This window comes from Heliangelus exortis, chromosome 2 (genome assembly GCF_036169615.1).
Source record: "Heliangelus exortis chromosome 2, bHelExo1.hap1, whole genome shotgun sequence".
Lineage (NCBI taxonomy): Eukaryota > Metazoa > Chordata > Aves > Apodiformes > Trochilidae > Heliangelus > Heliangelus exortis.
The window spans coordinates 133,492,433-133,506,229 of record NC_092423.1 but is presented as its reverse complement, the minus strand read 5'-3'; the positions used below and the strand labels follow the sequence as shown (position 1 = coordinate 133,506,229).

The 13,797-nt window shown below is 34.0% G+C and overlaps 1 protein-coding gene across 1 annotated transcript in view; it reads right to left on the bottom strand.

The window, feature by feature from the left end:
• The window catches only part of EMC2 (ER membrane protein complex subunit 2), a 35,145-nt gene that overhangs the window by 833 nt on the left and 20,515 nt on the right, over positions 1-13,797 (bottom strand). The window contains exons 6-10 of the mRNA XM_071738207.1: positions 10,190-10,275; positions 9,963-10,022; positions 7,494-7,575; positions 6,241-6,351; positions 5,170-5,274 (exon numbers count right to left, since the gene is read on the bottom strand). Of these exons, the coding sequence (XP_071594308.1) occupies positions 5,170-5,274; positions 6,241-6,351; positions 7,494-7,575; positions 9,963-10,022; positions 10,190-10,275 (444 nt within the window). The remainder of the gene's footprint in view (positions 1-5,169; positions 5,275-6,240; positions 6,352-7,493; positions 7,576-9,962; positions 10,023-10,189; positions 10,276-13,797) is intronic.

The window sequence follows — 13,797 nt, the reverse complement described above, 5'->3', positions numbered from 1 at the left end:
CCCATCACTCATCAGCCATGTCTAACCCATGGATTTATTGACTAGGTTGGTCTTCCATCAAACTAAACTCTCAAACCATTTTTAATACACCTGCAATAACAAGTTTTGCATTTGGGGTTGGGACAGTTGGTAAGTAAATTATGGAAGCAGTAACGATAACTTGCTGCTAGTAAAATAGGCTATTCTTTACCTAACATCTGAACACTCAATAAATTTTCAATTTGAAGTTTTTTATTTCAAATACCACTGGTGTCTTGCATAGTTAGTCCTTGATTTATAATGTGTCCCTTCTCTCTTGTAATTAGCTTAATTTAGCAAACTCTTCATGACCTGTTAAGAAAGATTAAGTCATCAAACCCAGGTAATATCACACCAGCAACAAGCTGCAGGATTTGTTAACCTGCTTTTGACCCCCAGGCTACAATCTAACATTGGGATTCCCAATCAGTACTGAGCTGTAAGTGAAATGCTATTTCCAATTTAATTGTTAGGAGAATTAAATGTTGTTATTGTGGCAACACTTTAGAGCTAAGAGACACACTGAAAACACTCTTTCTTCATATTTCATATTTCCAGATGACAAACAGAAGCTAGGTTTTAATTGTAGTAGTACATATAGACCCATTCTTCAGATTGTGCAGTGAACTGCAATAGTCAACTACAGAGGAAAATCAAAGATTTCTTAACACTCTCCCAGCTAAAAGAAGCAACTTTTGCTTGGATCAGACTTAATATGATATCTGCTTTTTGGTCACACTAAATAGCAGTCACAAGCAGATACCTGGGGAGTCAAAATCCTTTCATAAAAACAAACAAATGAAAAAACATAAATCAAAATCCTAGACTGAAAAATGTTTGTGATTCAAATCATTCAGAGATTTCAATAAAAAGCACAGAAGCCTGAATACATTGTGGTCAAAAAATGTTTGGCAAGATCCACAGAAAGCACACAGAGAAAGATTCAAAATCAGAATATTTTTAGTCATTTTACCTCTCCTCAAGGGCACTGAAAGCAAAGCTGACATTAGACATTACTTTAATAAATGTTACTTGCTAATTTCAAGAGTGCCTGCCTTCATGACACTGACGTCTACTTTAAGCTGAACAAATAAAACCAAACTCTGCGTCATAACAAACAGAAGTATACTTGGAAATTTAATCACTTCAAATTTGCCCTGACGAACAATTATTTTGTCTATTCTGCCATTACACAGCAATTTGACTGATTGAGCCGGAATCCATTTCTTAAAATCATGATTTAATTTTCTGTTTCCCAAATGGTTTGTAACAAAATCACCTCTCCAACCATAAACAACATGTGGATTGCTAACACAGAAGAATTTAGCAATGTACCCAAGAAGCATGGATCTGGAAAATTACTACGAGTGGGATCACATTAAAGATTTTTGTGAGCATTAATCAAACTTGCCTGCCTCTGCTGAAACATTTCTACCAGAGGACATGCTAAACCAATTACCTAATTGAAGAGCATTAGGTAGCCACATTTTGTTGCAATGTTAAAGTAACTGAGACTTACATCCTTAGTCAGAACAGACACCACGGCCCTCACAGGACCAGTGAAGAGAACAATCCAGTTTCCCAATGATAAAACAAAACTAAGCTTACAACAATAATAAACTTAGAGTAATCCTGTGAATAATGAGTACTCCTCTAACATCTGAAATAAAATACTAAAATTATATTTTGTTTGTTTGCTGTTTCTGTTTGCCCAGCCAATTAAAGGTAAGTGGCCTAGAGAATAATGACCTTTTTTTTTTTTTTAGAGCACGTGTTAGCAGCCAGAAATTCCAGCTCCATGCAGCAGCCCCAGCTACAAAACCTTTCCGTCTTCCTTTGAAAGTTTATATTTTTCCTAGATTAGGCACAGATGAGAAGTACTAATCAGCACAGAGCATTAAATATTTAGCATGAAAATAAGTATATTAACCAGATGGAACATAAATATCTGTGTTTCTCAGAAAATTATTTCATTCAACTATCCTTTATCATTACATTTTCTTGTAAAGTACCTACTGTACAGTATAACCAACACTGGTGAAAGTAAGGATTTCTTTTTACTCCCAAAGTTTGTTTTCTTTAAAAAAAAACAATAAACTAAAAAGTTCATCTGATTTCATACAGGAAAAGCAAAATCAAGTGCCAAAACAAACTCCATGAATGAGAAAGTAAATCAGAAAAAGGGGACCAGTAAAAATATTTCAAGTAAACTGCATATAAAATAAAAACCACAACTACAGCTAATGCTGAATTTGGAAAAATAAAGGGTTTTCCAAAATTACTGATAAAAGTGCTGGTAACTGAAGTTTAAATCCAGACTGCAAATGAGGAAAGATCTCATTGTAAGACAATTGCTTGAAAGTAACTTTTTGAATTAATAATATCATATATATCAGTTACAAATTCATATGATTTGTCTAGGGATCCAAATGTATATTATTTTCTAGATCATGACTAAAGGAAAAGTTGCATTTAACAGTATGAGAAGGTTGAAATAATACGACAGTTCCAAACTCAACAAGCTCTTAAGGCTCTTATTACATGCTCCAAAGTACATTGGATAATGCAAGGAAAGTGGGGAGGATTTATAGAGAGTATCTAGCTTAAAGCCTGGCCAGACAACCCTCCTCTAATGAAGGAATGCTGTAAGGGCTTCCACTGGCACAAGCAACCAAGGTTTCATCCTTAGGTCCAAAAGATGACAATTTCCAACCACTCAGCACACTAAAGGAGCAACAAATCAATAGTGACTCAGAGGGAAAACTGCCACATACTCCATCCCTGAACACCACTTGCTGTTGGATGTTTTAAGCCTCTGACATACACACTGAAGGGGCCAAAAACCTTCTGCAGTCATGTGAGGAGCTCAACAAGGTTGGGCTGGGGCAGTCCTGCCCATCTGTAATCATCAGAGCTTCTTGTGGTACTTCTGTAAAGAGGAAGAGGGAGTTGACACCATTTGCTTGCCAAATCCCTGCCTGAGCACTTTAGATTTTCTGTATAGCTACATTTGGCCTATGATTCCAGTCAGATGGGGCATTCGTCACTTTATGTCTCCAACAACTGAAAAGAGCAGCTGAAGTAGGCAACATACCACAAAAGTGTAAGTCATGTTTTAGATCTAAGTTAGTTGTGTTAAGGTGATCTGTTCTGGTAAATATCAACCAAAAATACTTAACATGTAGGATCCAAAAGAGCTTCACAAAAACAGTGGAATTGCACTTCCCAGTTGATTAAAAAAAAAAAAAAAAACAAAAATCCAAAAGTACCCCCTATGCACAGAAACCTTCCCAACACTACCACTGCACCCAATACAAGTCATATTTTGTTAGATATGTTGCAATGTTCACAAAAAGCCACATGGAAAGGGAAAAAGGCAAGGTTTTCTGGCTGTGAGTCAAGCAAATACAAACTGTGATAATGAAACTTTTGTTCTATGTAGAACCAAGAGATGCCCATTTCTAGGTCTTAAATCTTGGTATTGCACCACTTCACAGCAAACTCAGGTTTTACATTTCCATCCTGAGTCTGTTTCCCAGAACTGCTAACTGGCCTCTAGTGGTGCTCTGAACTGGAAACTTCACTTGTAATATTTACATAAAACTTGTCTTCAAAACCCCTCTAAAGTAAGCACTTCATGTTATTGAGATGTAAATCATGGTACAATAATTTTCTCTCAAAATTCACATTTTAAAACCTGTTCTATCCTATCTATGGTGAATCCACTGTGTGTTCTGTTCTTCAAGGGGGGTTTTTTGTGGGTTTTTTTTTGTTTGTTTGCTTTAAGTCCTGCAAGACTTGGGTTTTCTGTCATCACTGTGCTAACATATTGTATGTAACACTGTGTAAGACATACTGTAATCAAAAGAAATCCTGCTTATTTATGGGTAATCAAAGTTAGTAGTTCATAGACACCTTACTGTCATAAGCAGGTAAGTGGTTTATAAATAAAAAACAGGGAGTAATTTAAACAGCAAAACAAAGAAATAAACTTTAAGCACACAAGTATAAAATGCTTAATGATGTCCTCAGGGATACAGTATTTTTCACTGTCAAGTACAGTCAGGAGCTACAGAGCCAATCAGGGGAAATGGAAAATACTTCAAAGCTGTAATACATGAAAATGTCAGCCACAAGAAGCTGCACTCTTGGCAATAAATTAACATATAGTGCATGAAGAAAACTGCATTTGCCATAGAAGAATTTAATTCCACAATAGATGGACTTGGTCAAAAGGTTATTTGGTAGTATTAATTGTGAAACAATAGCAGCAAGAAAAAAATTAAATAATGACTTCTGATACCAAAACACTACAGAGAGGAAGGGGTGCTACATATACATAAAACCTTTGTTTTTAATACAAATATTTTTGCTTAGATGTCCTGAGGAGAATCTGGACAGTGTGATGCTGATGTCTGAGTTACTTATACATAAACTTTGATTGGCAGATCATTAACAAGAGCTGAAAAGGGAGTCAAATAGACATCCTATGTTTGAAATGCACAGACAGCAGAACCTATAAGCTAAAGATTTTCACTCACAGTTACAGAAAAAATTTAGAGGTTTAAAATACAAAAGCAAATATAAATGTTTATACACAACTTTTCAAATATATGAAAAGAATCCTTAAGACTTCATTGTGGCCTATGAAGTCTACATTTTCCATAGGTATTCTTCTATAAAACTATGCAAAACCAGCATCAATCACAATTACTAAGGAAATTTTTAGGAAGACCATTAAATATGAGTTTGAAAGGTCAGAATAAATTGAAGGAAAATAAAATTCTAATTTTTTAATTTGTTTTCTAGTGCAACAGAAGTAGATGACCAAGTGATTCTAAGACTTAAAGACATAGTAAGCTTTATTAAAATACTCACCTGTCTTGGAGGTGAACAGTACACTTGTGAACATTCAGTTAATAATGGTAGAAAAAGTCTGTTTACAATTAGTAAGTAAACAATAGTAATTAATAACTGCAAAATACCAATTTTATACTAATTAGTGGAATCAAAGAGAAGAAGAATACAAAAAATCCAAGCAAATTATGCTAATTTACACATTTTATATAACCTCTTGGAGAGCAGCTGATAAAAGTGCAGAAAAGAACCACAGAGCACAGTAAGAGTATGATAAAACAATGATGTACTAACCTGGTATGCTCTGTTTATTTGATTAGCTGCCCAGCTGGCATATTTCATATTATCTTTTTTCATTTTTGCACTTGCTTTTGGATTGGAAGCAATATGGCTGGAAGACTAGGAAAAAAACCCAAACAAACAGCAGTGTAACTATAAAAGATATGTGCATGAAATAAATGGAGAGTGTTCAGACCACCCCAGTGATATAAAAAAAAGGAAAAAAAAAGTTATTGGTAAACTGCATCCAATTAACTAAAGCTAAACTTCTAAATCAATTGCTTTTTCTAATTAAAGCTAAACTAGGCTTCAGTTGTGTAGCAAATAAGGAACCAAACCTGGAAATGAGCAGTTAATTCAATTTACTTCCCCTGAAGTGAGAAAGTTAGTTTTCCCTATCCGATTTGTTACCAGAGATGATCTAAAATACATCATTTGTGTGCTCAAAGTGCTAGTAAAAAGATAACATTTTTCCCTGTGTTATCAGAAAGCACATTCCATAAGCAAGTAAAACTTCATATATAAACTATGCCGATCTTCACATGAAAAAAATTTTTAAAAGATTACTTAAGAACTGAAGTAATTTTGGAGACACTTCCACTGACATAAATAAACCCACTCCCTCTCTTCCCAGAACATCCTTCTGAGTGCAAAAGTACTTGAATGCAAAGACCCACAGAACACTATTCTCACCCACCAAGGAAGAACTTCCAGAGATTTTAAAAGTACAGAAACAAGTTTCTACACAAATACTACAATTCAAACTCAAAAAACATTTCCTTACAGCTATTTTCCTGAAACTACCTCCAGAAATGGACGAGGAGTGGAATTATGTGCCAATAATTATAATTTTTGGAAAAAATGGGCAAGGCTTAAAGGTTAAGAGTACTTTTAAAAAGAGTACTAAAAGAGTACTTTTTTAAAGAGTACTATTTAAAAACAGTTTTAATAATCTGAGCTACTAAATTAAACTAAAAGAGAAAAAAAAAACCAAACAGAAACCACAACATAAAATGGTAAAGGACAATATACATGCATAAAAGGAGATTCAAAATTATAACATGGAAAACATATAATTGTTCTTACCATGTAAAGTCCAAACAAAGCTCTCATATTTCTGTTGTTAAGCTTCAGTGCTTGTGCAAAATACTTTCTTGATAGCTCAAGGTTTTCAAGACCCCCTTGAGTGTATTTAACCTGTAAAAATTACAAACTCCTGAAACTTGCACATGTCATCCATACCTTAGGAATTCAGTCCTGAAGTAAAGATATCATGAAACTTCACTTCAGGTTTGTTTTACATGGTATTTCAAATCAGATGAGTCAACTTAAAGGCCAAGTACTGGCTTGGGAGAAATCTGAGCTCTTTCCAATATACAAAATCTAAAATCTTTAGCTAAGAGAGAAAAAAGACAGCATTAATTGAATTAATTTATTGCTACAGTTATAAAAAATAATTCTTTTGCACCTATACATATACACCTATATGCACCTATACATCATTGGCAGAGTCTCTTATGGAAAGTAAGACAAACATTAAAGCTAAATTCTGACTGGTATAAAACTGTACTATCCCTATATTCCTTCAGCATACCAGTACACAAAACACCACACTGCCTTCCACTATCTACTCAACAGCAAAACAGAGTACAAAGTTTGGATTACTCCATTGTTTCTCTACTCATTTTGCCTGTTATTAGATCAACAAAAAAGGGATAAATACTAGAAGATATGCTTCACAGCCTTTTTACCTAAAGCTATTTACGACTTTCAAGTTTCAATGTTAATTCAATTATATCCATATTAGCACAAAAATTAAATCCATTCTAAGTAGCTATTAGTATAATTTAAGAAAAAATAATATGCATCTGAAACAGGAAAATGCAAATGTCTAAAAACATTGAGCTAAAGTTTATAAAAGCCCTCTCTCCCCCCAGTACTCTTTTAGGCAAAATCTTCTATGTGGATTTTGAAATCAAGCTCCACAATAACAGGCATTATAGCATAACCTCCTAAGCAGCATTGCTGTGGAAAAGTTTAATTTCTCACACACCTAGTTGAAAAGTGCATAAACACTTCAACAACAATAGCTCATTTTTAGTGTGTTTTTATCTTCAATAATTCCTGCCTTTCTATATTTAGCTAGTCACACTGAGTAAGAAAACCTAATTTTCTTAACATGTTAAGTTCTACAAGAGGTTAACATTCTCTGTGTATTCTCTTAAATCTCCTAGGGAAAAATGAAAGAAATTATTTTTATTCACATTTTTATTTCACCACTAAAGTAACAGAAAAACAATATGTATTCAAACATAACTGATTTCTCTGAAAATACTTACTTCAGCATATTGCTGACAGTATAAGTGGTTGTGTGGATTAGTCATCATAAGCTCCTCTAAGCAGAAGGCTGCCTTTGCATATCTGAAGATTATAAAAAAAAAAAAAAAAGTGAAGAAAATGAAATAAGAGTATACACTTCTTTGCTTCGGATTCTTTACAGCACAATGTAAGGTCTTACTTTTCCCCCAATAACTTCACACGATACACAGTTAAGAAAATTTTTTTTGGTTTTAAATGATGTTTGAAACCTCAACTTACTATTTTTACATCATAGATACAGAAAAATATAAAAAATTTGATAGTCTAGGTATATATGGTATATACACGATTTGTCGTGGAAAGAATTTAACCTACTCATTTTAATTAATAAAAGTGCCATTTCTGATCAACAAAAGCAATTATTAGAACCAGACATTAGGTACTGTAAGACACTGAACTCGACTACAAAAGAAGTAATTTTTTTTTCCTCCAAGAAAACTCAGCTGCCTGAGGATTCACAAAGCTACAGATCAGAGCATATACACTGTCACTTAACTTCACCTGTCAAACATAGAAGATCTAAAAACCAGACTACGAAGAGTTCTAAAAATCAAACAGTCCAAATTTATGTATGAAAACAGCATCACACCAATCCAAATGGGCAACAATTTATGATTGCAAAAAAAAAAGGTTAATACTTGGTCTTTAAGAAGTCAAACTCAAAATGTAGGTTTATTTAATTACAAAAATCTTCGCTTTATAATCTTTCAAGTAATAGTTTCCTGTAGAATCTGTATCTTCTACAGGTTTGTGACAGCACGGTTGCCCAGTTTACGGAATAGGCTTCAAAAACTTAAGAAATACAATGTTTACAGTGACAGTGTGGGCAGACAGTTAATACCAGAGTAAAAGCAATTTAGCAATACTGACACAATATTAAACTACATAATCTGTAAAATCTTATTTCTAAAATGAATGTATTGTGGTTTTCTCCTATGCACAATATGAGTGTTGGGTATATATTTTAAATATTAATTTGAAACAAGAGGATAGCCACCTCATCCTACAAAAGCAGAAGCCACAGTGCTCATAACATAACACAGGGTACAATTGAGGACTATATAAAACTTGTGTGTTAATGTACTGTTAAAGCAGCATGGTGATTTCAGATGCGAGAATGAACTTTTTAAAATGATAAAACAAATAAGCTGCTTCCTTTAAAAATTAATTTTGAGGTGCTTTTAGCCAAGACTGCAATTTTCCCCCCTTTTATAGTAATAATAATAATAATAATGATAATAACAAAAACAATAATGCTCATAAAATTACAGTGAGCACAGTAATTTTTTCAATGAACTGAAGAAAGTTCTACTTATTATTTTTTATTGGAATTACAGACCAAGACAAATACAAGCAAACACAATTTCTTTCTCAGGTTTTATTACACAATTTTGTAGTAAAGACTGTAACAAAAAAACCAAACCAAACCCAATAATGTTTGTTTGCATCACACCATCAGTCACTTTTGTACCGACAGGTTTGATAAACTCAAATATCATTCTAACCTTTTTTTAAAAATAGCTGTTTTCTTTGAAAAGTGGGTGGTGAATTCCCCCCTCTTCAAATGGATATCTGGATATCAAAATTCTAAAGTAGTCCTTAATTCAGCATTTGAAAGAGTCCAACAATTATTTTCTTTGAAAATGAGGTGAGAATGGCTATTTCTCCCTTGAGAATTTCATTCTTTTACTACTCTCTAGAAAGGAAGGAAACAATATGATATAATTCAGGCAGGCTAAAGAACTAAAGGGGGGGGAAGATACGCCTTTGGGTGGGGGTTAGAATTAATGCTGTGATATTAGAAAACTTGCATTAAGTCTTTGGCTAATCCTCTCACACTGGGATTTCCTCCTGTCACTACAGCAATAAAAAAAGCCAACAAAAACATTAAATATCCAATAAGCAAGTTACTACAACATTCGACATTCTTGATTGCATTGGGTTTTGTACCCAGGCGACCAGATGCCTTTAACTCTGGATCCATGGGGGTTGGTTTTTTTTGCTTTTTTTTAAAGGTTACTAAAAGTTCTTGCAGACGTAGGCTAAAATATATAAGTTGCTATGATCAACAGATTTTAGAAGCAAAGAATTTAAAATCTTTCCAGTAAGAAATTAATGGGAAATAAGTACTGTTTCTCACTACACTTGAAACACTTTTAAAATACTGAATTTAAAAAAATGACTAAAACATAGATGTAAGAAGTAAACTGCTTCTGTTTTAAAATCAAATGCCTTCTTAAAGCATTTGGTAGTCCAAGAAAGCTGGTAATTATTTCCTATTGATGCTTGTTATATTGGAAATGAGACAGCATACTTTCTAACACTAGTTCCTCAAAAAAATTATTTTAAAAAAAATTACTGAGGTCTTTGACTTACACAGAGTGGGTTTCTATGTAACAGGTTTTATGTGAACTTAGCAAACAACTTACTCATGTTCATTGATGTAAAGTTCTGCAAGTTCATGCCAAGCTTCTTGGTCTCCAACAAATCTGTGTGGAGAAAACAAAAGAAAATGGGAAAAAAAGAAAGAATGTGCAAGGGAGTCTGTAAATGACCCGCATGGAAGCAAAAGCGTAAATCAAATGCAAATTCCATTTTAATTAAAAAGACTTATCAGAATAGCAAAACACAATCTGTATTCTTATAAGACACTCACTGTTCCAGATACTCATTCAGCTCTCGGATGGCCTCAAGATTTTTCCCCTGAGCTTTTCGAATGGCAATCTTACGCTTTCTTGCTGCCTATGGATTGACATTAATAAAGGATTAGGGTCTCATAACTCCCTGGGTTTTTGTAAAGAAAGCAATTTGACTGTGCAAATTATTATCTCAATACCAGTGAAATTCCACTGCAGAGCAACTGCTAGGTTCAAGTTTATAAACATACCCTATGACATCCCACTGAGAGATTGAAAACCTCTTCTTGCAATCACATTATGTATGCTTTTCTTTGGAGGCACAAACTGTATGCATTATTTCATTCAAATAAATGACTGTCCAGATTCTGATAATTACAAACCAGCAGGGGATGCTAATCTTCAGTCATTCCAAAGACCCCCCCCTTGTCATTCACAAGATTCATGACTATAGAGTAGAGATGGTGACTAAGTCTTAGAGAATCCCACAGATACATTTGGTTGCCACAGTATGAATACGGTTTTCACCCACTTATGAACACTCTTGCTGGAGTGCTTAATGACATCTTTAATTAACATTGAATACACACCAATTTCATAAAAATTTCATTTCTTATCATTCCTGGGGCACAAAGTGGGCTCTTCAGTGTAAAAGGAATACAAAATAACCATTTTGATAGCAAAACTGAGCACTACTTCAACATGTGGGTGGAAAGGATCTCAATGTAAACAATATAAAAGGGAGTTATAATAATTATTGTATTTAAATCTTGCATTCCATAGAAGTTGTCACAGATCACCAGGAGAAAAGATACACAGGATTTTTAAAGTTGACTATTTTGTACTTCAATCCAATATCTGAGTTTCTGAAACATTCAGAAAACAGGTTATAGGTCTCTAAAAACAGTTCTCAGACCTCTAGGAACTGCGAATCAAGACACACTCGAGGTGTAATTTAACACAAGAGACATTTTCCCAGCAGTCTGACAAGAGTTTGGAGTAAACAGCACCACACCTCAGCCAGTCTGAAAGTCATCAGATCAGGAATCTGACAGAATGAAAGTAAAACCAAATTTCAGCATAACATACCTCAAAGAACAGACACCATCAGCCTTGCCTGTAACCCCTGTTCTCTTGGGGGAACAAAACCACTGAAGTAAGATAGGAGAAGACAGACAGTCTGGTGCATGTGATCTGTCTGCATGTATGCACACATTTACATGTTATTTCCCCATGAGATAGTATTAATGAAAAAAAAAATAAATAAAGCATCACACTTCTTCAGTAATGAAGTCCCACTGCTCGTTCCCCTCATAGCATTCATTCCATTTCATGTCTTACAAAGAGGTTATACAGTTGGGCATCACCTTACAGAAGCCTTAAAAGCAAAGGAATGGAAAATTTTCAACAAAACTCTAATTTCAGAACTATCTGAAATACAACTATTGAAATAATTTAGTTTCTTCATTATGTACCTTCCCTAAGATCACAGGTGTGTATACAGTGAAGAGGTCTGGTATTTTTACAGTACTTCCAAGTAACACTTGTCTTTAATAGTTTGTTATCCTTTTATTATCATTTCAACCAATTTGTTGTGCTAGGAAGAAGAGCAGAGTGCAGAATTTCAGTAAACTACTACAAGCTACAAAAGCAATGTATCTGAAAGACTTTTTAACACTATAACTGCTGGTTTATTCTTTCCCCTGAGTTCATGCCCTTCACCTCTTGCACAAACATATAATCTATGAAAACTCAGTGAAAATGACTCGTGTGAGGAAAAAATATTTCACTGTTCTGCTTAAACATAAGGCACAGGCAGAGAGAAAATTCATCAGAACAATCAAGAGAAAAATTAGGACACAGGCAGTGTGGTGGGTTTACCCCCAGTCATTTTGTTTCCCACTGCTTCTTTGTCAAACTGCAACCTGTGACGTTACATTCATCATTCCACTTTTACTGGGAGCCATTTGGCTAAAAGCCATAATTGACTCTGGAAATTTTAAATGCTGAATACATTTATCACTATAACAATAACACACACGGTTTTATGCTATTTTTGAGGTTTTAAAATAAAGATAGCAGTGTAATTGAAGTGGGTTTTTTTTAATATAAAACCAATAATATTATATGCTTATTATATTGTTACTATTACTAAACAAAACAAAATGTTTAAACCCAAAAACACGGCTCTCTTGCATTTTATGAAGAGGTCTCAAAGCATTTCCCTTGCTATGGTGGGAACACCAGGACACTGTTAAACTCACTACCCAAGACTGATCCTTTACACAGCCCAGTGACCTTCCTGCTGAGCCCCAAACATGTAAGCATGGAAAGTGAGGATAGCAGCCTGCACTGCCAAAGGAGCACAGCACACCAGTACAGCTTTTTTTGCAAGTGATACACTACTTTACAATGTAGATTTTGCATTTAAAATTCAGGTCTTATTTTCAAAATGTAGAGAAAAATGAATCGAGACTGATCAATTTAAATTTCTTGAGAACTGAAACAATCTGTTTAAAATTAAAAACCAAGCAAGCAGGTGACAACTTCATTTGCAATGGCAATCAGGAACAGCATACAGAAGTCAGCCTCCTTTTTAATTTCTAATGCAATTCTCTCAATTGCATTCAAGGAAGTCCTCCAAAAGAGTTTGGAAACACATTTTTTTCCATGGCTGGTTTATTTCTTAACCACTCACAAGTAAAATAAATCACTATAATCTCTAGGCATAAATTTATGAAAAGCTACAACTATATTTACAACTGATATTTACCTATAACTAACACATCATCTAGTGCAATCAAATAATGAGGATAAAAGGATTAGGCATAAATAACATGTTCTGATGGTAGCACATAGGAATAAAATTACTTGAATATACATTCAATGAGAAATAGTCAAATTTCAAATAGTCTAAACTGCACGGAATTCCACAATTTTTCTTCAAAATTACACTTATTTCTTATTTGAGAGAACCAAAATTTAAAATTTCCTTCTTTATCCACCTTCTCTATCACCAAAAATAAAACAGTATCTGGGCTTGATATCTGCACCCTCTTCAGCCTCAAATAAACCTTTAAAAATGCCAGGACAAGTCAGTTTATTTACAGAGAACTTATAGGTTGTTGCGGGGTGGTTTTGTTTGTTTTTTTAAAAAACGCTCAGACACTCAAAACAGCGCTGACAAGGGATGAACAAAACATTGTATAGTAGCATAGTATTTTTCAATGTCTGTTTAAAACTGCTGGAAGAATTTAATGAGGATGTAAGGGTGTTTTTTTAAAAGCAGTCACTGATCTGGAGCAAGAACTAATCCTCCATTTGTCATTATTCTTTTTAATTAGCATTAAGTAGACTCCAAGTGAAGATTTGAACATTTATCAACTTCTCCACTTGATTAGTAAAAAAAAAAAAAAAAAAGAATTTTCAGGGACTGATACCTCTAAGGAAATAACAATTTTGCATCTGTGTAACTGTTGCAGCATTTAACAAATTGTATTTGGCATCCTAATACTAACTTCTTTTTTTTTAATTTGTTTGGTTTCTGTTTTTTTTAGAACTTAGCACTTCACAAAATGTGGATTTGATCTAAGAGCTCGATACATTAAAATAACTTCCTTCAAAGTGC